The sequence below is a fragment of the Mercenaria mercenaria genome, chromosome 2, assembly GCF_021730395.1.
Source record: "Mercenaria mercenaria strain notata chromosome 2, MADL_Memer_1, whole genome shotgun sequence".
NCBI lineage: Eukaryota > Metazoa > Mollusca > Bivalvia > Venerida > Veneridae > Mercenaria > Mercenaria mercenaria.
Window position 1 is genome coordinate 36684121 of NC_069362.1, and position 24983 is coordinate 36709103.

Below are 24983 nucleotides of genomic sequence, written 5' to 3' on the forward strand. Positions count from 1 at the left end.
ATAACATTCTGCAATAATATGTCCAATTGACTAAATCAGCTGGATCTCATTAGTTATTCTGTTTGTAACTTCAGATTCCACTTCTACAGGTACATTTTCAACATGTATTGCAACAATGTATGAACTTGCAATATTCTGAATTTGACACCCAAGACCTTTCTTTAATTAATGAAGATAAGATAAATGAATGAAATCCATCATGAATTCCCACCTGTGAAGGTATAAAAAAAATCATATCTATTAATAAAGATTGCATTCTTTTTCTCATTTAACACTGTTCAGAGTATAATCCAATTATCTATAAATATTTTAGAACTTGGTAATGTCAAAGAACATTTATGAAAGCCGTATTGTTTTCACTGCTATTTCACAGTTGCCAGTTATATCGGGCTGCGAGTTCAATATTTTTGCTAAAATAACAGAACATCAATCTCGATTCTCAACATCAAATCCATAAAAGCATTTTAAGTACAAAACTGATTTTCAGTACAAACATCAAGAAATTCTTAACTGGTATAATTATGTCTGAGCAATCCAGGGGAGGCAAATTCAATTGTCCATATTGCCCAGGTTGTCCCGAAGCTGGTACGGACAAGTACAATTTGACTAGAATTTACTATATAACTATCATACGGACTAGTACAAAATAGCAATTGACAAAAACGGACAATCAAGTCAAAATCAATTTTTGCCGCCCCTGCAATCACAATAAAATCTGGCTGACTGTTGACAGCTCCAGTACCAAACAAATGTGTATCTGGTCCTACTTATTCTAAACAAACTGAACAATTTAAAATAAAACTCAAAAGATCCTGAAAGAAAACAAGGTTATTTATCAAAAAGATACACTTCCTCGGATTGTCTCATCAATAATTTGCAGTGTGCTCTCTCTTAGCTCATCCATATCTTCTTCATTAGCTTCGTTTACAGCAGCTGCGATAAATTGTTTTTCTACATTTTGTTTTGGTGCATGCAGCCTTTCAATATGTGACAGTAGATATTTCTCTTCATTGAATTTTCTTGAGCACAAGGTACATTTCAACTTTTTGCCACCTTTGTGCCCATGTTCATGATTTGTCAAGTTACTTTTATCGCTAAACCCTTTTCCACAGTAGTTACATTTGAAAGGTTTAATTCCTTTATGTCTATACATGTGTGCTGTATGGTCCTCCTTGTCAAAAAACACTTTTGGACATTGGTTACACGGATGCAGCACAATTTTGAATTTCTCCCTCACTTCGTCCACTTTTGTTGGATGTAACCTGGCCAAATGCCTTTTAAAAGGTCGTATTTTCTTAAATTTTTGTGGACAAAAAATACACGGGTAACGCCAATCAAGAGTATGTGAAAGCCGATGATTGTTCAATAAGCTTGGCTTTTTAAATTTTCTGCCACAAAAATCGCAGATATAATGCTCATTTTTATGGCACCATTTATGTTGATCCAAGCCGTCTCTACTGCGGAATGCTTTCTTACAATCCTTCAAAAGAAAAGAGAATAATTCCTTACAGAATGATGTCAGTTTCCATTTCAAAGAATGTATGTGTTAAAAATCTCAACTTTATGTAAATATGCAACATATGTTACAAGAGAGAAAAACATTACAATATACGCCTCTGATATATTATGATTTATTTCAATGCTAAGAAAAATTCCAGAGAATGCAACTATCTCGGGGAACATTAATTTTGCACTTGCAGTTAATTCCTGATTTCAAAATTTATGTATATGATGGCAAACCATATGATGATTGAGCAGGAGTTTTAGGAATTTTGACAGATTCAAGAGCCTTAACTCTTTAACCAATGGTCCAAACTGTCTGGTTAAATCTTAAATAGATAAAAACTTTATACAAGTTTAGTTTAGTTCTGGAAATGAACACTCTATTTATTGGACTGACACCAATAATTTTCTTAATAATAAGTAACTCAATAGCTGTAATTCTGGAGATAATGGTCTTAACTTGCTGGCTATCAAACATGGCCAAGGCTTCAAAGTGCAACATCTAGATATTGAGCACACACTGTCAATTTTGATTGTTCAAGGACCATAACTCATGAGATGAGGGTTTTGACTTGCTGGTAATTGATCTTGACCTAGATTTAATGGGATAGTATTACATACTTTGTACAAGTTTGGTATAATTCTGAGAAAACATAATTATCATGTCAAAATTGTACAATTGTATGAAATATATGTATGGCTTAATTTCAAACAAACTGCTTTCTTTTCATTATGAACTGGATGGAAACTTGCACCAAGGAGTTGAGGACATAAGGTGTAGATGTACAGTAACCCACTTACTGCTTCAGGTTGAAGGAGATAAACAAAACCCTGTAACTATCCAAGGTTTCAAACACAACACCTCATGAATTTGTTAAAACGCTACATGTCTTGCACGTAAGCTATAATTCTGAATTACTTATATTTTGCCAAAATATCTGTTTTACATCACTTACCTTCACCTCACAAACATAAGGTCTCTCGCCAGTGTGTATACGTCTGTGTGGATCAAAGTGACGCTTGCTCTTGAATTTCTCCCCACATATATCACAAACATACGGGTACTCTGTTATCGTCTTATGGGACTTCAGATGGTGGTAGAACGTATTTGACTTCTCACTGAACTTTTTAGGGCAATACTGAAATAATAAAAAATATCTGACCCATTCACACTGTCTCACACAATTTTGATAGATTAAACTGTATAACACTATATAATACTGATCAAAAATCAACTTTAAAACAAGAGGACCATGATGGTCCTGAATCGCTCACCTCTTCCCACATGACCTAGTTTTGAGTATGACGTCGTTTTTTTTTATTATTCGACATAGTGACCTAGTTTTTGAGCTCATGTGACCCAGTTTTGAACTTGACCTAGATATCATCAAGATAAAAATTCTGACCAATTTTCATGAAGATCAGTTGAAAAATATGATCTCTAGAGAGGTCACATGGTTTTCCTATTATTTGACCTATTGACCCAGTTTTCGAAGGTACGTGACCCTGTTTTGAACTTTACCTAGATATCATCAAGGTGAACATTCTCACTAATTTTCATGAAGATCTCATGAAAAATATGGCCTCTAGAGAGGTCACAAGGTTTTTCTATTTTTATACCTACTGACCTAGTTTTTGACTGCACGTGACCCAGTTTCGAAACTGACCAAGATATCATCAAGGTGAACATTCAGATCAATTTTCATGAAGATCCATTAAAAAATATGGCCTCTAGAGAGGTCAAATGATTTTAATAATTTTAGACCTACTGACCTAGTTTTTGACCACAGTTGACCCAGTTTCAAACTTGACCTAGATATCAACAAGATGAACATTCAGACCAACTTTCATACAGATCCCATGAAAAGTATGGCCTCTAGAGAGGTCACAAGGTTTTTTTTATTCTTTGACCTACTGACCTAGTTTTTTAAGGCACATGACCCAGTTTCAAACTTGACCTAGATATCATCAAGGTGAACATTCTGACCAATTTTTATGGAGATCCATTCCCAAGTATGGCCTCTAGAGAGGTCACAAGGGTTTTTTCTATTTTTAGACCTACTGACCTAGTTTTTGACCGCAAATGACCCTGTTTCGAACTTGACCTAGATATCATCAAGATGAACATTCAGACCAATTTTCATACAGATCCAATGAAAAATATGGCCTTTAGAGAGGTCACAAGGTTTTTCTATTATTTGACCTACTGACCTAGTTTTTGATGGCACGTGACCCACTTTCGAACTTGACCTAGATATCATAAAGATGAACATTCAGAGCAATTTTCATACAGATCCCATGAAAAATATGGCCTCTAGAGAGGTCACAAGGTTTTTCTATTATTTGACCTACTGACCTTGTTTTTGACTGCACGTGACCCAGTTTCGTACCTGACCTTGATATCATCAAGATGAACATTCTGACCAATTTTCATGAAGATCTCATGAAATATATGGCCTCTAGAGAGGTCTCAAGGCCTTTCTATTTTTAGACCTACTGACCTAGTTTTTGACCGCACGTGACCCACTTTCCAACTCGACATAGATATCATCAAGATGAACATTCAGACCAACTTTCATACAGATCCCATGAATAATATGGCCTATAGAGAGGTCACAAGATTTTTTTCTATTATTTGACCTACTGACCTAGTTTTTGAAGGCACGTGACCCAGTTTCAAACCTGACCTAGATATCATTAAAGTGAACGTTCTGACCAATTTTCATGAAGATCTTGTGAAATTTATGGCCTCTAGAGAGGTCACAAGGTTTTTCTATTTTTAGACCTACTGACCTAGTTTTTGAAGGCACGTGACCCAGTTTCGAACTTGACCTAGATATCATCAAGATAAACACTCTGACCAACTTTCATAAAGATCCCATGAAAAATGTGACCTCTAGAGTGGTCACAAGCAAAAGTTTACGGACGCACGGACGACGTACACCGCACGATCACAAAAGCTCACCTTGTCACTTTGTGACAGGTGAGCTAAAAAAGCTGAGGAAACAATATGAAATGTCTAGTTGTTTCATTTGTCCTCTGTCATTCTAAAAATTTTCTCAAGGTTGTGTAAACAGAATGTAAGAAATTTTAGCTGTTTTTCATAAATATGTTTTATTCTTTTTTGAAATTTGTGACACACTATTGACCATAACTGTGATAAACAGAAAACTTACTGGACATGACGACTTCTTATTGTGAATCAACAAATGGCGGTTGTAAAACTTTGTATCAGAAAACTTTTTATCACAGAGAACGCAGTCAAACTGACCAAACTGTTTATCATGTTCTAATGTCAAATGTAACCGCAATGACTTCACGCCTGTCACCTCTGCAGAACAATAATCACACTTGTAAGTAATCATCTCAAACGATTCATCTGCCTCTTTATTATTTATCAAAGAAACGGTCTCACACCCGCCTTCTGTATGTTGGCTTAGTTTAAATGCATTGGCAAATCGCCAGTTACATCTTTGACACTCATAAGACTTTCTATAGTGTTCTTTTAGATGGGTTGATAAAAACCCCATGGAGCTAAAACCCGCACAGCAAATATTGCATTCAAATGTGTCTGCCATATTATGCTGGACGACATGATCTCTTAGTCTGAAACGGTCTCTAAAACCACTCTTTCCACATATGGCACACGACAATGGATGAACTGTTTGAGAATCGAGTAATTCCTGAAAAGTTGAAGTAACTTCAACACCCGTCTGTGGGTTTTCAAATGTAATACTTTCCTTCAAAATATCTTTCTCCGACCTTTTAAAATTTGTTACACGGCCACAATGTGGGTTCTTTACTTGATGAAGCTCCAGGTGGCACTTCCACAAAAAATTATATCCGCATGTTGTACAATTGTATTCTCCTCTATTTAAGTCTGCAACAGTAAAAACCACAGAACGAACTCCAATTTTACTCCTCAGAAGAGAAGAAACTTCCCGCGATTCCTCATTGGCCTTGAAACCTTCAGCTAAGTCTTTAAACATTTTCTCTTTTTTCTCAAAATGTTGTAAAGCTCTGCCTCCTTTCGGTATATAATTGTTTTTATCAATATTACCATCTTCCTCATCATTATCAATCTCCTCTGCTTCATCCTCTTCAAGCATTTTTTCTTTCTTCTTGAGATGTTGTAAAGCTCTGCCCCTTTTGGGAATAGGATTGTTCTTGTCACCATTTTCATCTTTGTCATCATTATCAATCTCCTCAGTTTCATCCTCTTCAATATCAAAGTAATCATCATCAGCATCACCTTTAGATTCTTCATCATTATAATCTTCATCTTGATCATCCATAAAATCATCAACTTTGTCTCCATCAGGATCAATGTCTAAATCTTCTATGGTGTCATTTTCCCCTTTAATTCCCTTTCTTGAGGAATTCTCCTTTCCTGTTGGAAAAAATAACTATATATTAAAGATAGTTTCATTAGTTGGTACTAAAATCTCAAAATACTTACAAACAAGAGGGCAATGAAGGCCCTGTATCCCTCACCTGACCTATTGACCTAAACATCATCAAGATTAACATTCTGACCAAATTTCATTAAGATATGGTCATAAATGTGGCCTCTAAAGTGTTAACTAGCTTTTCCTTTGATTTGACCCAGTGACCTAGTTTTTGAACCCACATGACCCACAGTCGAACTGGACATTAAGACAATCAAGATTCTGACCAAGATTCATGAAGATACAGTCATAAATGTGGCCTCTACAGTGTAAACAAGCTTTTCCTTTGATTTGATCTGTTGACCTAGTTTTTGACCCCAGATGACCCAATATCGAACTCATCCAAGATTTTATTGAAAGTAACATTCTGACTTTTTTAGGATTGGGCCAAAATTGTGACCTCTAGTGTTAACAAGCTTTTCCTTTGATTTGACCTGGTGACCTAATTTTTAACTCTAGATGACCCAATATGGAACTTGTCCAAGATTTTATTGAAGGTAACATTCTAATCAAGTTTCATTAAGATTGGGCCAAAATTGTGACCTCTAGAGTGTTAACAAGCTTTTCCTTTGATTTGACCTGGTGACCTAGTTTCTAACTCCAGATGACCCAATATGGAACTTGTCCAAGTTTTATTGAGAGTAACATTCTGACCAAGTTTCATTCATATTGGGCCAAAATTGTGACCTCTAGAGTGTGATGACGGACAACTGATGATGGAAGACGGACACAGGGCGATCACAAAAGCTCACCTTGAGCACCTAAAACCTAGTTTTTGACCCCACATGACCCAGATTTGACCTTGACGTAAAAATCATCAAGATTAACAGTCTGACTAAGTTTCATGAAGATACAGTCATAAATGTGGCTTCTAGATTGTTACAAGTTTACTTTTGATTTGACAGGGTGACCTAGTTTTTGACCCCACCTGACGGAGATTGGGACTGAACCTTTAGATTATCATTAAGTTTCATTAAGATATGGTCATAAATGTGGCCTCGAGAGTGTTCAATAGCTTTTCCTTTGATTTAATCTGGTGACCTAGTTTTTGACCCTTCATGACCCAGATTCAAACTGGACCTTGAGATCATCAAGATTAACATTCTGACCATGATTCATGAAGATATAGTCATAAATGTGACCTCTACAGCGTTAACAAGCTTTTCCTTTGATTTGACCGGGTGACCTAGTTTTTGACCCCAGATGACCCAATATCGAAATAGTCCAAGATTACATTAAGGGTAACATTCTGACCAAGTTTCATTAAGATTGGACCAAAATTGTGACCTCTAGAGTGTTAACAAGCTTTTCCTTTGATAAACCTGGTGACCTAGTTTTTGACCCCAGATGACCCAGTATCAAACTCGTCCAAGATTTTATTGAGGGTAACATTCTGACCAAGTTTCATGAAAATTGGGCCTAAATTGTGACCTGTAGAGGGTTAACAAGCTTTTCCTTCGATCTGACCTGGTGACCTAGTTTCTGACCCCACATGACCCAGATTCAAACCTGACCTACAGGTCATCAAGACAATCTGCTCCATTCCCACGAGTTTCAAACTTAAAATTATGTCTCAGGGTCTTGAAAAGTTATACTTTTGATTTGACCTGGTGACCTAGTTTTTGATCCAACCTGACCCAGATTGAAACTTAACCTAAAGATCTTCAAGATAAACATTCTGACCAAGTTTCATTAAGATATGGTCATAAATGTGGCCTCTAGAGTGTTAACAAGCTTTACCTTTGATTTGACCTGGTGACCTAGTTTCTGACTCCACTTGACCTAGATCTGAATTTGACCTGAAGATCATCAAGATTAACATACTGACCAAGTTTCATAAAGATATGGCCATAAATGTGGCCTCTAGAGTGTTAAATAGCTTTTTCTTTGATTTGACCTGGTGACCTAATTTTTGAACCCACCTGACCCAGATTAAAATTTTACCTAAAGATCATCAAGATTAACATTCTGACAAGTTTCATTAAGATACGGTCATAAATTTGGCCTCTAGAGTTATAACTAGCTTTTCCTCTGATTTGACCTGGCAACCTAGTTTTTGACCCCCACATGACCCAGATTCGAACCTGAACTAAAGATCTTCAAGATTAACATTCTGACTGAGTTTCATGAAAATACAGTCACAAATGTGGCGACTTGAGTGTTAACAAGCTTTTCCTTTGATTTGACCTGGTGACCTGAATGAAACATAGCAGCAATACACACTGATTTCTTTTTTGTTGCATATTTCTTTTTATCTAAGACTTCCAACTGTCAAAACCTCTCTAAACCAAAAAACCACTCTTCATCTTTTTTCTTTGGTGAAGATGTTCATTACGGAGAAATTCTACTGTACCAAGAAATATGTGGTAATACCAAAAGAGAAGAAAACATACCTTTACAGTAATTGAAGAAACTTGCAATAAAATCAGTATTATCTTTAGCAAACTCTAAACCATATGATGAGCCAAACCACTGACTGTGTTCACCATTGGCTGTAACAACCAGAACTTGCCGACCGAGCTGCTGCAGCTTCTGGCACTACAAATAAAAACAGTCAAAATCGTATCACATGACCAAGGACCTATATCTTATAAATACCATACTGATTTTCCAGAGTAGTAAGTAGAACATAACTTATGATTTATATACATAACAAGAGGGCCATGAAGGCCCTGTATCGCTCACCTGACCTATTGACCTAAAGATCATCAAGATTAACATTTTGACCAAGTTTCATTAAGATATAGCATAAATGTGGCCTCTAAACTAGCTTTTTCTTAGATTTGACCCGGTGACCTAGTTTTTGACCCGACATGACCAAGATTCAAACTTGACCTAAAGATCAACAAGTTCAACAATCTGACTAAGTTTCATGAAGATACAGTCATAAATGTGGCCTCAAGAGTGATTTGACCTAGTGACCTAGTTTTTGACCCCACCTGACCCAGATTTGAACTTGACCTATAGATCATCAAGTTAACATTCTGACCAAGTTTCATTCAGATATGGTCATAAATGTGGCCTCTAAAGTGTTAACTAGCTTTTCCTTTGATTTGACCCGGTGACCTAGTTTTTGACCAAACATGACCTAGATTCACACTTTACCTAAAGATTATCAAGTTTAACATTCTGACTAAGTTTCATGAAGATACAGTCATAAATGTGGCCTCTAGAGTGTTATTAACATTTTCCTTTGATTTGACCTAGTGACCTAGTTTTTGACCAACCTGACCCAGATTTGAACTTGACCTATAGATCATCAAGATTAACATTTTGACCAAGTTTCATTAAAATATGGTCATAAATGTGGCTTTTACAATGTAAACTAGCTTTTCGTTTGATTTGACCCGGTGACCTAGTTTATGATCCTACATGACCCAGATTCAAACTGGACCTTGAGATCATCAAGATAACATTCTGATCAAGTTTCATAAATGTGGCCTCTACAGTGTTAACAAGCTTTTCCTTTGATTTGACCTGGTGACCTAGAATTTGACCCCAGATGACCCAATATCGAACTCGTCCAAGACTTTATTGAGGATAACACTCTGACCAAGTTTCATTAAGATCTGGCCAAAATTGTGACCTCTAGTCTGTTAACAAGCTTTCAACTGATCTGACCTGGTGACCTAGTTTTTGACCCCAGATGACCCAGTATCAAACTTGTCCAAGATTTTATTGAGGGTAACATTCTGACCAAGTTTCATTAAGAATGGGCGAAAAATGTGACCCCTAGAGTGTTAAGAAGCTTTTCCTTTGATTTGACCTCGTGACCTAGTTTTTGACCCCAGATGACCCAATATCAAAATTGTCCAAGATTTTATTGAGGGTAACATTCTGACCAAGTTTCATTAAGAATGGGCCAAAAATGTGACCCCTAGAGTGTTAACAAGCTTTTCCTTTGATTTGACCTGTTGACCTAGTTTTTGACCCCAGATGACCCAATATCAAACTTGTCCAAGATTTTATTGAGGGTAACATCCTGACCAAGTTTCATTAAGATTGGGCCAAAATTGTGACCTCTAGTGTTAACAAGCTTTTCCTTTGATTTGACCTAGTGACCTAGTTTTTGACCACAGATGACCCAATATCAAACTTGTCCAAGATTTTATTGAGGGTAACATTCTGACCAAGTTTCATTAAGATTGGGCCAAAATTGTGACCTCTAGTGTTAACAAGCTTTTCTTTTGATTTGACCTAGTGACCTAGTTTTTGACCACAGATGACCCAATATCGAATTGACAAGATTTTATTGAGGGTAAGATTCTGACCAAGTTTCATTAAGATTAGGCCAAAAATGTGACCTCTAGAGTGTTAACAGTGAAATTGTTGACGGCGGACGGACGGACGACGACGGACACAGGGCGATCACAAAAGCTCACTTTTGAGCACTTCATGCTCAGGTGAGCTAATAAAAAATAAATATATATAATAAAACTTTTTGTAATCATTTTTAAAAATCTAGAGCAATGCCATTAAAAACTGTGAATCTATAAGGAAGTTTAAATTTTTCACAAATTATGCCCCCTTTTACTTTGAAAATAAGGTTAATTTTGATGCATTTTTACTACATCTCAGTTATAACTAAATGGACCCACATCATATGACACAAGGTGCATAACTCTTGCACCAATATTTTATGAAATAGTGCCCTTTTTGCTTTTAGAATTATACTTATTTAGTGTTTTGACACACTTTATCTTTATCTCTCATATTATTTAATATTTTTGACACAGACTCAAGCTATTGTGCAATATCTTCATCCACCACTGGAGTCATTAAACCTCCAGTGACAGCTCCAGCTTCCTCAGATGTGCCCAGTTTCACTACCCGGCATCAAAATATGTGTGCCCTGTCTCCCATGATAGCTCTTGTGTGTAACCGATGAAATACTGTGTTTAATTATCAGTGAGATATTATAATCCATATCACTATCAAACGAAATAGAACAAGAGCCATTTGTGAAACTCATCTCCAACATGAGGCCCCACCTCCTCTGGAGACTTGTACACTAAGATATTCAGTATTATGTCTGACTTTGACAACTTAATTCTTTTTTTTATTTTCACACAACTGGCAAATGATGACACAATGCAAGACTAACTATATCTCAAAAATGTTATCAAGGATTTATACTACATTCTTTCTACTGACTAAATTTGAAGAACATCCATTTAACAGTTTGTTAAAAATTGATTTGAAGATTTTTTTTCTATTTTTACTGTGGCAGCCCATAAAATCTGACTAGCTGAATCATGTGAAAAATTATGAGAGGTTCATACAAAGCTGTAGTCTGACATAGTTTGGTGAAGATCCATCAACTGGTTAATGAGGAAATGTTTCTTAAAGGTTTTTCTTTTGCTTTGCTTACTGGGTTATACACATAAAGGGAAAAGTGACCATGCCCTATTTTGGCCATGTTCATTGACAAATCTGAATAATTTGAACAACCTTCATAAATGGTCACCAAAGGAACAGTTGTGTAAAATTATTTCAAAACCAGGCCTGCTGTTTCATACAAGAATATTTTTAAAGTTTCAACTAAATATAATACAAAATTAATAGATAAACTTTTAGATTGAATAACACCCCTTGGCAGCCATTAATTTTAAAGAATAAGAATAATTTGAGCAATCCTGGTGAAGGATTACATAAGGACCATTTGTGTGAAAATATTTGAAAATCACACAAGTGGTTTAGGAGGAGATGTCGATTTTTCTGTTTTTAGCTCTGACAGTCTGTATGTGCAAGCAACAGAACAGTTTGAACTATCAGAATAATTTTAACAATCTTGGTGGAGGGTCATACAAGGACCATTTGTGTGAAATTATCTTAAAATTGGACTAGCAGTTTCAAACAAGAAGAAGTTCAAGTTTCCACTTCTTACATATAGGAAAGTGGCTACGGATCCTGGCGGCCATGGTTTTTGATGAATCAGATTAATTTTAACAGTCTGAGAAGAGGGTTACATAGATACGGCCTTTGTGTAAAAGTGTTTCAAAACTGAACTAGTGGTTAAAGAGATGGTGTCTGAAAAGTTTTATATTTTTATCTCTGGCGGCCTCTATGTGCAACCAACTACAATAGTTTGAACCATTTTGGAAGAAGACCACCCAAGGAACATAAAGGCCGAGCTCCATTAACTTCCACCATATGATTTCTAAAATGTCGTTTGAAGAAAAGTGTTGACAAACAGGATGTTGAATGATGACTATAGCTCATCCCAAATACTCTGTGCTCTGGTAAGCTTATAATACTAAACCAGATCTTTGTTGTTAACTTGTTATGTGTCATTAAAACATCACAACATTATTTCTATTTACAAATTTTTATATCCTGTGCTAAATTGTTTACATACACTACCCTTAGAAAGACTACTACAAAGAAAGTTGTTCTTGATTTGTGCTATAATTTGCATGAAAGAAAATCTACAACTGGTAGTAGATGCAGATAAAAATACTTGGCTCTCATGTAACTATTTTAGCAGTAACTCAGCAAAGCCTCGTTATTGACAAACAGTTACCCTGGAGTTGGATATTTCCATCTGCATTATTAAATCTCCCTACAAATCGGGAGAAAGAATAAGCGAGATATATCCCATATTCACACAAGACAAACAAATATCCGCTATTTATAAATGAAACAAACCGAATTTTTGATGGTCTGTATGACTGCCATTTCCTCTTCAGATACCGGGCGTGTTTCATCAACATGTGCTTCCTTTGTCTCTAGGATCTCCCTTTCCTTGTTTACAGACTTTGAGGCTGGAAACTTGTGAAACACTATGACTTTTAATTTTCTAGGTTTTTTCTCTTGACCTTGTGGAATGGTAATAATGTCTTCACTTCTACTACATATTTCTCTTGGGTTGTCACAAATCAAACTCTGCGAGTCTGTTTTTGGATTCTTTACTTGGGTACTTTGTTTTGCCTCAACATCTTTCCTGAAAAACAAAAATTTCTATGTTCAGTAAGAAGCTTTGCGTGCTATTTGTTGCTGTTGTCTTCAACATGACCTTAAATATGAAAATCTGAAATGACTAAGTGCTACTTAAGAAATAATATATCCCAATCACTGACATCTGCAGCATCCTTAGTGATTGGTTGGTGCCCGAGCCCAGCAGGGCGAGGGTACCAACATTTCCCAAGGGATTCTGAAGATTTTATAACACGAAAACAACTTGCATTAACGCCATTCTAGCATATAATGTGTAAAACAAGAGGGCCATGAAGGCCCTGTATCGCTCACCTGACCTATTGACCTAAAGATCATCAAGCTAAATATTCTGACCAAGTTTCATTAAGAGAATGTGGCCTCTAAAGTCTTAACTAACATTTCCTTAGATTTGACCCGGTGACCTAGTTTTTGACTCGACATGACCCAGATTCACCTTGACCTAAAGATCATCAAGATTAATATTCTGACCAAGTTTCATTAAGACATGGCATAAATGTGGCCTCTAAAGTCTTAACTAGCATTTCCTTAGATTTTACCCAGTGACCTAGTTTTTGACTCAACATGACCCAGATTCACTCTGACCTAAAGATCATCAAGTTTAACATTCTGACTAAGTTTCATGAAGATACAGTCATAAATGTGGTCTCTAGAGTGTTAACAAGCTTTTCCTTTGATCTGACCTAGTGACCTAGTTTTTGATCCCATCTGACCCAAATCTGAACTTGACCTATAGATCTTCAAGATTAACATTCTGACCAAGTTTCATTACGATATGGTCATAAATGTTTAGCTTCTAAAGTCTTAACTAGCTTTTCCTTTGATTCGACCCGGTGACCCTGTTTTTGACCCAACATGATACAGATTCAAACTTGACCTACAGATCATCAAGATTAACATTCTGACCAAGTTTCATTAAGATATGGTCATAAATGTGGCCTCTACAGTGTAAACTAGCTTTTCCTTTGATTTGACCCGGTGACCTAGTTTTTTTATCCTACATGACCCAGATTCAAACTGGATCTTAAGATCATCAAGATTAACATTCTGACCAAGTTTCATGAAGATACAGTCATAAATGTGGCCTCTACAGTGTTAACAAGCTTTTCCTTTGATCTGACCTGTTGACCTAGCTTTTGACCCCAGATGACCAAATATCGAACTCGTCCAAGATTTTATTGAGGATAACATTCTTGGAATTTGACCAAGTTTCATTAAGATCGGGCCAAAATTCTGACCTCTAGACTGTTTACAAGCTTTTCCTTTGATTTGGCCTGGTGACCTAGTTTTTGATCCCAGATGACCCAATATCAAACTCGTCAAAGATTTTATTGAGGGTAACATTCTGACCAAGTTTCATTAAGATTGGGCTAAATATGTGACCTCTAGAGTGTTAACAAGCTTTTCCTTTGATTTGACCTGGTGACCTAGTTTTTGACCCCAGATGACCCAATATCAAGCTCATCCAAGATTTTATTGGAGGTAACATTCTGACCAAGTTTCATTAAGATTGGGCCAAAATTGTGACCTCTAGAGTGTGATGACAGACGACTGATGATGGAAGACGGACACAGGGCGATCACAAAAGCTCACTGAGCACCTAAAACCTAGTTTTTGACCCCACATGACCCAGATTCGACCTTGACCTAAAGATCATCAAGATCAACTGTCAAACTGTTGATGACGGACGGACACGGCGATCACAAAAGCTCACCTTTGAGCACTTCCTGCTCAGGTGAGCTAAAAACAAAATAAATTATCCCTCAATGTCTATAATTAATGTTTCCACATTCCAGGAGCATAATAAAGTCTTTCTTTTAATGCCAATCCAGTCATTCCAAATACCAAATTGTAGAAATTTGTTATTATATCAAAAGAAACTTATCTTTTGAAAAAGTGACAACCTTTCTAGAAAGAAGAATCATTTTTTTAACCTTTACAATGCTAAATTTCCAAAACAGACTGGTCCATCATTCAATTTTGGCAATACCACTTCTTATTCAAATGGGTGGTCACTGAAAATTTTCTGACTGAATAGCGAACAGTGCAGACCATGCTCTTGGTTGCTAAGGCAAAACCACTTGCCACCAGCCCGCCAGCAGGCTAAAGGTTAATTGCTTCAGAAATTCTGAACGGCTCTGATAATTTCCGAAAGTGTGCCTTCAATTACTATTAAACAGATGTTTCTGTAACAAGTTTGTTATTTTTAAAATTAGAATTTGTTTGCATTTAGTAAAATAATCATGAAGTATGGCCAGTTTATGGCTATAATAACAATAACAACAATTTCAGGCATTAAATTAGTGATTATAAATTCCTTATGAAAATTTATGTTTTCACAACATTGAACAATGTCATTAAGGGTCAATCTACATGTAAAATAACACTTACAGTTGTGGATGTTTTCTATTACTGTGTCTGACTAAGGAGTGTGCTCTGGTGAAACTCCTCTGACACAAGTTACAGTTGTAACTCCTGTCTGGAATCTTCTTTCTTTCAGTCATCATTTTATTAACTTTTTCTTCTTCTGCCACACTTTCCTCTTTCACTTTACCAGTATTTGGTGAGCTGTGTTGTGAAGATGATTTAACATCACTTATACGCTCATGTCCACTACTTTTATTACATACAGACATGTCATATGCAGCATTTTCTACCTTATCTTTGCAAACATTGTCAGTAATGCTTTCCATGTTCAATCTGCTCTTTTTGTTCTTGCACTATTAAGTTAAGTTATTGTATTATATCCTTTACTTGTGCTGGTTCTATTTTTCTTCCTGTAGCTATTAAGAACCTGAAATCAAGAAGAAAATTACATTAAGTTAGAATTTAAAACAAGAGCACCGCCTTGCAGGTGAAGATGCTCATCTGATTCTATTGTCTCTGTATAATATTTTGTTAGTCCAAAAGGGGCCATAATTCTTGCAAAAAGCAGGATGGAGTTATGTTTCTTGCTGTACAAAGTCAACTTTTGATGGTTAACAAGAGTTGCAAGTTTTAAAGCAATAGCTTTGAGACTTTAGGAAAAAAGCTGACCTAAACACAAATGAGCCGTGCCATGGGAAAACCAACATAGTGGGTGTGCGACCAGCATGGATCCAGACCAGCCTGCGCATCCACGCAGTCTGGTCAGGCTCCATGCTGTTCGCTTTTAAAGCCTATTGGAATTGGAGAAACTGTAAGCAAACAGCATGGATCCTGACCATGATGCGCAGGCTGGTCTGGATCCATGCTGGTCGCACACCCACTATGTTGGTTTTCCCATGGCATGGCTCAAATTTTATTTTTGTTTTAGTCTGGATGTTATTTCTATGAAATCAAGTGTTCTGTTTTCTATATTGTGCAGATTTTGTTGATATAAGTGTTAAAAGTGCAGTCATTTGATAATTCAATTCTAAGGTATTTTGCATTTGTTTTGGATTCAAGAATCTGGCCATGCAATATATTATCATGTTGTAGTTGTACCCTCAAGTAACCAGTTTCCGTTATGGTAAGGAAAGAGTGCACAATTTCGTGAATAATAATTGTATAAACTCAAACTATTTTACTTGGAAATAAGGCGAAAATTATTCCTTGTGTTATCCCCACAGTTACAACTTGTATCTTATGTTGCTAACAGATGGGCGCTGCCATTTTTAAACATCAACTGGAACTGACTTCTATTTCAACTGGTAGAACATTTTTTGGTACCTTTGCATAATGGTTGAATTAAACGAAATGGAAGGTAATGCAATAACTGAGATCCTGGAACATTCAGAATTTAATTGTTTTCTATCAATTTTGACACAAATGTACTGTTACGATTTCATTTGCATACACAAATTAACCTCTCGTATGCTTTGGCTAGGCAAGTTGGAGAATGCTAAAGAAATTGTTAAGAGCTATTCTTAATTTTAGACCTAGCAGCCCACACAAGGAGCCAACTGCCTCCATTTCAACAAATTTTTGAGAGGACTTAAATTTATAGTAGCGCTACAACCCATCTTTGATGAAGATCCATCCTGCAGTAAATGACATGAAGTCGTATTTAGGTGTTTCTAATTTCAGCTCTAGTGGCCTGTATTTATACAAAATTGGGAGAGGATCTTATAATGCTTAGACCAAGTTTGCTGGAGATCCATCAAGCAGTTCAGAAGAAATCTATACATACCAAAATGGATGACTTGTAAGAGGGATGATTTTAATTTTAGTATTGTAAATTTTCCCCATTTGAATGGGGATGTACCTCAGGCTACATCTTATGGGGTATATATTTCTCAATTAATTCGGTTTGCCAGAGCGTGTAGTCATGTCAAGCATTTCAATGAACGTAATCAATATATTACAAGTAAACTTCTTCAGCAAGGCTACCATTATTACAAATAATTAATTGCGTAAATATTTTGCTAAATTTTACTATCGTTATTCTGATTTAGTTTTAAAATTCAATAGTAATTTAAAGACACTTCTGCGAGAAGGTATTTCTAAACCCATTTTTTATGGGGATGTGGTTTACAAACTTCGTAAGATCTTGGGTCATGGTAATTTTCCAAATGTGTTTGGTAAATACAACGTTTTATTAAAAGAGGTTATGACCCAACTGTTTTGAGACATACCGCATGTTTAGTGTTCAACCCGTTTACAGTTGGACACTACGCTTCCCTCTTTGACTGTGTCTGACTGAAGAGGGGGAGGACTCTATGATAAGCAGTTTTTAAATCCTACCAAGACTGAACTGTTTTGATATCTGTCTTCTGGCCTGTTTCGTCGGGCCCTTAAGGGTGTTTCTCTTGTTGCTCTGTCTTCTGAAAAGGCATTGAGTACAAACGTTTTTGGTTTTAAAGGTTTGCTTTTTATATATTTATCCACAAGCATTTTTGTGTTTTACATGCCATGCCTTTTTGTTTCCATTACGTGTGTTAGAGATTCACTTGGAGGGGATTACTTTTATTTACACTGTCCCGTGTCTTTGGAACATGGTGGGGGTAAGAGTGAGGTTGTGTGCGCACCATAAACCGGTTTAAGCTCCCCAGTGGTGTTTTTGCCACTGACCGTTCCAAGGTGGTGCCCCACTGTGTTCCTTTGTTTGTTTGTTTTGTCCTAATGTGTTTGCTTTTTGTGTGCGCGTGTATGTGTGTGTGTGTGTGTGTGTTTGTGGTGTGCGCGTCTGCGTGCTGTGGGTTTCGTTTTGGGGAGGCTGCATTTTTGGTACATGGCATTCCGTTTGATTTTTGTCTTTGTTTTTTTTTTCAAAGGTTTTTTCTATTTTTAGCTCTAGTGGCCCAAAAAAGGGGCTAAGTAACCCCGTTTGAACAAAACTGGGGGAGGGCCTTACAATGGTGCTACAAGTTTGATGAAGATCCATCCAGCAGTTCATGAGAAGTTGTTGTTAAGAAGTATTTCTAATTTTAGCTCTAGCAGCCCTTGAAAGGAGCAAAGTGCCCCTATTTGAACAAAATTGGGAGTCGACCTTATAATGATGCTAAGTTCGGTGAAGATCCATCAAACGGTTCACGAGAAGAAGTCATTTAAAGATATTTATAATTCTAGTTATAGCGGCCCTTAAAAGGGGCAAAGTGTTAGTTACACCATTTTTTATGAAATGGAAGTGACATACAAAAAATGAGATGTAAGAGCTGAAAGTGCTGTAGTTTTTTATTAAATGATTTAACTCCCTGGGGCCGAAATGCGACTATAGGCGTTATATTTTCTACCCCTGTAGCATCGATATGCGACTAAACGCGCGTTATCAGGACTCCCCAGGACGGCGATTGACGAGTATAGTCGTGGCACCGAGATCATGCTGATCGCGTCACATACTTGTTAATTTTTGATAATCCTGACAAAAGCAAAATTACTTTGCATACTGGTTATTATTTCTAAGATGTTATAATTACTAATTATGCTAATAATTAGTTCCCTTGTTAAAATAAATGTTTATAATTATGCGGTCATGTAAAAGAAATAAAAAAGACGAACTCCAATGTGTTTCTTTCATACTGTATTTCAAAAAAGTAAAATAATGCCGTCGGCTGGAGATCTTTCTTATAATGAAGAAAATATTCATTATCATCAGTTCCGTCGGGTGATGATTCTGACGGTAAAATTCCATTATCAGAGAAATGAATGGTCGGAAAATGTTAAGTTTTAGAAGGCTGAAATATTCGTACACTTATATCGCTTACGATACAAATGGATAACAATAACACAACAAAATATTTTTCATAAAATACAAAAAATGTATGTAAATAAACGAATGTTCGTAAGTTTAATAATTATTGAAAGATGGATGTAAATATTACAACTTAACAGTCTCAGCGTGTGCCACAAAACATTTGTGTAGATGTTAAGAAATAGATTATACATCAAAATAAACCATCGATATTCACACAAAAACGGGTGTAAATTTTAAGTAATATTAATTTAAATATTCTGTGTTAATAATGTATTTCTACTTATTGGAATTCAATGTTTACATGTGAAAAAAAGTAAGAAAATCAGAAATGTTCAAATATTTATTAAACGCAATAGGTGTGTTAAAATTGTGAATATTTCATGAAAATATTACTCTATTTGGATATAAGCTACGGACGAAATTGGATATAAAGCTATTTGTTTCAACTTAAATGATTTTGTAAGTTTATTTTAATTTACACCCAAGTAAATAATGTTTCCCTGCATGATTTCAATTGACTGCATGCGAGTGTGATTATGATAAGATCATATAATGCTCTTCGACGTCAGGTGGTAATTCTTATCTCGCCGCAGCAGGTATGTTACGATACCGGCCTCAGGGAGTTAAAGGTAAAATACTGTATTATTATGAAAGATATGTTTGTGAACACATCTGCATCATTTTTGAAAAGAAAAGTCTCCCCCTAAAGAAATCACTGAAATACCTACTCTATGACTAATTTAGTAATGGGTTATCGCTAAAATTGGCAACATGTATTGAAATTGAGACTGCATTGATCTCAGCTCTTTGTGATTGTCTTTTGTCTTATAAACCATTTGGATTGGATAATGACTTGTTTTCTAACAAGAGCTGTCCGTGAGACAGCCAGTGCTCGACTATTCAAAATATTGTCCCAGAAGCAGGAAAATATTACCTTAAATGTTAAAATATCTATAGAGTTTCAATCCAGTATCTGATATAGTTTAGGAGATAGTAACTAATGCATGCAAAACGTTAACCAGAAGTTTTAAGTTCAAATGGGGACATAATTTGACCAAAATGCATCTCAGAGTTATAGGACCTGATGCAATCAACTTGTTTTATAACCACGAAAGCACATGTGAAGTTTAAATTTAATATCTGCATTTGTTCTGCAGATAGTAACTTGCATGCAAAACTTTAACCAGAATTTTCTAAGTCCAAAAGGGAGCATAATTTGCCCAAAATACAGGTCAGAGTTATGGGACTTGATACTATCAACTAGTTTTATAACCCCAAAGACATATGTGAAGTTTCAATTCAATATCTGCATTAGTTTTGGAGAGAGTAACTTGCATGTAAAATTATGTAAAACTTTAACCAGGATATTCTAAGTCCAGAAAGGGGCATTATTTGCCCAAAATACAAGTCAGAGTTATGGGACTTGACCCAGTGTGGTTGGTAACTGATCTAGAAAAAGAAAAAGTAAGTTTCAAATCTATATGCCTTCAAGTAATAGCTGTATGTACTTGCACGCAAAACTTTAACCAGGATATTCTAAGCCCAAAAGGGGGCAGAATTTGGCCAAAATGCAGGTCAGAGTTATAGGACTTTTAAATGCTATCAACTAGATTTATAACCCCGAAGACACATGTGAAGTTTCAAGTCAATATCTGCATTAGTTTTGGAGATAGTAACTTGCATGTAAAACTTGAACCAGGATTTCTAAGTCCAAAAGCTCAAAATACATGTCAGAGTTATGGGACTTGACCCAGTGAGGGTGGTAATTGGCCTAGAAAAAGACAGAATAAGTTTCAAAGCTATATGCCTTTAAATGATAGCCATATATACTTGCAAGCAAAACTTTAACCAAGGTGTGATGCCAGCGCTGACGTCAGGATAAGTAGAATAGCTAGACTATTCTTCGAATAGTCCAGCTAAATAGAGTTATGGAACCTGAGCAAAGTAAGTCAGTTTATCACAGGGAGTATGAGTGTGAAGTTTCAATCCATTCCCACAAGTGGTTACTGAGATACCAACTTACATCTTCTTCTTCCAATACTGTACATGGCCCACTCTGGAGCATTGTCGTACAAGTTTACATATGTAAAGGTAAAGGTAAATTTTATTTACCATCGCTTTGTGAAACAATTAACATAAGCTCTGTATAGCTTTTTAGCGACCCTAACAGCTAAAACCAATTATACCTTACCCCCAGCAATTTGCTGGTACCCATTTACAGCTGGGTCGATTGAGACAATCGTGATAAAGTGCCTTGCCCAAGGACACACCGCAATGGGAGTAGCCATGATTCGACCCTTAACCAAATCAGGACGCCGACGCAATGCATCCATGGGAGAGTACCAATAGCTCTACCTATTCTTTAAATAGTCCAGCTAATAAAAATTCTATTTGATATTGCCATATTTTGTTCAACTGTTACTGGTTTAATACTTTGGTTTTTTTCTTGTTAAATATAAACTGGTTTAAACTTGAACATTTGCAGTTTCACCCCTACTATTTCACAGTATCACACTATAATACTATCTGTAAACATACCACTTTCGTTTCCTCGACCTGACAATAAGTAGGGAACTGTGGATAAAATCCATACCAAGTGTCCGGTTTGCATACGTGGCTCATAGGTTTTACCCAAGAACCACACTGCTTCTATTTTATCATCATATTCGGCTCACTAAAAAGCCGGCGTGCTTTTTCTTCAAAAATGTGTTAATTGAGATTGCCTCAAATGTAAATTCAGTTTTCACTGTTCTTAAATTTAATTTACAAAACATTTAGCGTACTAAAAGCGTGAAAAAATTGGTACAGACCGCCGTCCATTCAGCCGCCATGACAGGTTATCAACGGTGCAAGAGGCCCAGGAGGAGGCACCGGGACAGGTAAATCAAAGCATGAGTGGTCTGGTGGGGATGTTTTTTTTTTTTTTTTTTTTTTTTTGTTTTCTTTTTTTAGTTTTTTTTAGATGTGTGGTAAATATTTCCAATTGACGTTTACATGAAGCAATAAACAACTGCTTAAAAATAGACTGGCTGTAAAAGTAAAACCATTTAGCTTGCAAGTACAAAATTCAATTAATGACAATCTTGCAGAGGATACATTTTATCTCAGGAAAGAAAGAGTTTTAAAGCAAAAGATGGGAAGCAAATAAACTGTGGTGATGTATGTTCCTAGGCCACTTCCAAAAGCCATGCTGTTGGGTTAAAGATTTAGAAATGTGGTTAGAGTGTCTACCTAAGGACCAAGAGGTCTAGGGTTTGATCTGGACCATTGAATTTTACACTCAGAGTTTAATTCAATGGTGTCAGAAGTGTTTGACACACACATGCAATGGATATGATGTGTCATTCTGGAGAGCTTATCTACTATGGAAAGTAAATTAATTATGTCGTTTTATGCACACTGCCTTTTTAGATGTGATACATTTTACTGTCATGATCCAGATAGCTTTCACAGTCAGAATACATATATGTCTTCTCTGGTCCCTATCATTTACAGGCATGCAGACATGTCATTGCTGATTTCTGAGACACAATAACCAGAGACCAATGACTGTACTGAAGTTTTATATTCAGTCCTAAAGGTTAAAGGTAAAGGTAAGCTTTATTTAACATGCATATCTCCATCTACATCTATGGGGATACTCCTAACAATCAATTTCTGATCATAACTGGGAGGTCAGGGCAGTCGTTAAAAACATGTTGCTATGTGTTAAGAGAGAGAGAGAGAGAGAGAGAGAGAGAGAGAGAGAGAGAGTGTGTGTGTGGGGGGGGGGGGTGTGTGCCCTCATATTCCTACCGTTGTGGACACATTTGTATGATTTTGACCTTCGTTGTGGACACATTTTTCGTTGTGGACACTGGAACATGGTGTCCACAAAGATCACACCTCCAGACAAGTCAGAGAGGGGTTATCTTCCCTTTAAATCAGGAACTGTCAACCAACGTTATGGACCAGTGAAACGCACACCTTGACAGGTGCATTAAACTTGTAAATTTTATGTTTCGCTCACACAGAGATCCGTGCGGTAACCTGACACCGCATTGTAGCAATTATATCTACCGAGGCAGTCTGAAGGGCAATTTGCAGTAATTTCTGATAAAACAGGCGATAATATGTTTTATGAACCCCATCTGTCCCTAATTTATGTCAACAGAGAAAGTTAATTCAATGCGGAATATTTCAACAATGGCAAAGGTAATTTGTTTATTACTTCATAGCTTGTTACTTATAGTTTTTTAGTTTTTCTTACTTTAATTAATTTGAGAAATATGTATTTGATAATATGTGTTTAAAGAACTTTGTTAAACAATAAAATGCTACCAATCTCTGACTTCAAAGTGTTTTAATAACATAACTGATCATATGGAGAAAGATTTATATGCTATTGATCGTAAGATTTTTACATATTGCGGTCTTACGCGATAAGGAAAAATAATTTCAAATAGTTTTTCTCTCACTTCTAGGCTTCACTTGGAAAAGTGGTTGTTAAAGGACATGTGTATCCAATAATGAATCCATACTGTCTGTTTGGAAGGTAGTAGATAATTCAATCAATATAATGTATTATACATGTGAATTTAAACATTATTATTTCTATTCATATTAATAATATTAGAATTCTACATATCGAATGAAGATCATTTATTTTACACGTGTAGTTGAACATTATTATTTCTATCCATATAATCGATTTAAGTATCATTAATTAAAGCATGGCAAATAGTTATAATGGCAAAACAATGTCATCAAGTTTTGATGTTATTTGATGTGCGTTTTTTCTTTACCGGTCAATGAATCAATATGTAATGATTTATTCTTCAGTGCTGACGGCTGTGATATAATAGTTAAAGACACGATTTCGACGCATTTTCAAATAGAGTTTAATTCTGAGAAGCAGGTACATTTTTGCTCAGTTTTCAACAATATACAGATCTAGTGTTAATTTTGTTTTACTATACTAGTACCAAGTTGTGACTATAACAGGCGCGCGCTTTAATTACCATTTTCTTGATGACACACTGCCTGCTATTAACAGATGATTGATATTTTTATAAAGTTATCATTTCGGCATTCCACATTACCTGCGTTAAGCAAAACTGACTATTGAAGGCCTATTTTATCTTCTTTTTTAAAAACAAAATAGGTGCAAAATCGTATTGTCATAAACATAACTTACATAAAATGCCAGATCGAGCATTGCAATCTTTGCAATATTTAGCTGGAAAAAATAACAATTTTCAGGAATAGAAATTAGAAATTGCGCAGTCCCATGGTTATTTTTGTAATGTAGAAAGCAACATTTTAACAGTCTCAAAAGCCTGGTCCTTAATTTTTTAACGCCGGAATCAGATTTCTGTCTGATTAGATCCTTATTACTGTAGACGCACTAGAAAAAAGTTATATTAAGTTTTATAATGTGTTTTGCAATTATTTACCATTACATTGAAGTAATGAATTTTCTGAATACATTATGTACATTGGACCCGTCTCAACAATATACTTACGAGAAATAGACTTCGCAATTTTCTCGTAAAGTTACGATATTGATAAGACGGCCCCATATACCGTCGCTTTAAAATGTGTCTATAAAAGTTTGAGGAATTAATATTTATTCACAATTTATGAAAATAGCCACGATGAAAATTGCCTAAATTAATGAAACAGTGCGAAATAAGGTTAACTTTAAGAATATACCATTTTCAACAAAACTATTAGGTGTCTAATACCTTAAAAGAAAAAAATGCTTATCAAAATATTGGTTTGTAATGACTGTTGTATTATTCGTGAGTAAGTAATTTCATGATAAAGGATCTTTTTTTTTAATTTATTTATTACACCATTTTGTTTTCATCTTAATTCTCAGAAACTTGGGCCTTTTTGTGAAAGGTGACACTACTGTTTAGCAGTAACCTTTCTACTGCTAC

The 24983-nt window shown here is 35.8% G+C and overlaps 1 protein-coding gene across 1 annotated transcript; it reads right to left on the bottom strand.

The window, feature by feature from the left end:
* Nucleotides 1–815: 815 nt before the first annotated feature.
* Nucleotides 816–22131, bottom strand: LOC123563731 (zinc finger protein 271-like). Its single transcript, XM_045356695.2, has 7 exons — nucleotides 21598–22131; nucleotides 15297–15699; nucleotides 12600–12894; nucleotides 8345–8489; nucleotides 4680–5893; nucleotides 2460–2642; nucleotides 816–1480 (listed from the first exon to the last, which is right to left on the bottom strand). The coding sequence occupies exons 2-7, from the start codon at nucleotides 15596–15598 to the stop codon at nucleotides 836–838; spliced, it is 2784 nt and encodes a 927-aa protein (XP_045212630.2). The 5' UTR covers nucleotides 15599–15699; nucleotides 21598–22131; the 3' UTR covers nucleotides 816–835.
* Between the last annotated feature and the right edge of the window lie 2852 nt (nucleotides 22132–24983).

Excerpts from the sequence above, each read along its gene's own strand:
- LOC123563731 (XM_045356695.2), bottom strand. The coding sequence starts at position 15,598 with ATGGAAAGCATTACTGACAATGTTTGCAAAGATAAGGTAGAAAATGCT. Across the intron at positions 8,490-12,599 it reads TACAGACCATCAAAAATTCG|TGCCAGAAGCTGCAGCAGCT; the intron begins GTTTGTTTCATT and ends TTTTATTTGTAG. Across the intron at positions 2,643-4,679 it reads ATAAGAAGTCGTCATGTCCA|TATTGCCCTAAAAAGTTCAG; the intron begins GTAAGTTTTCTG and ends TTATTATTTCAG.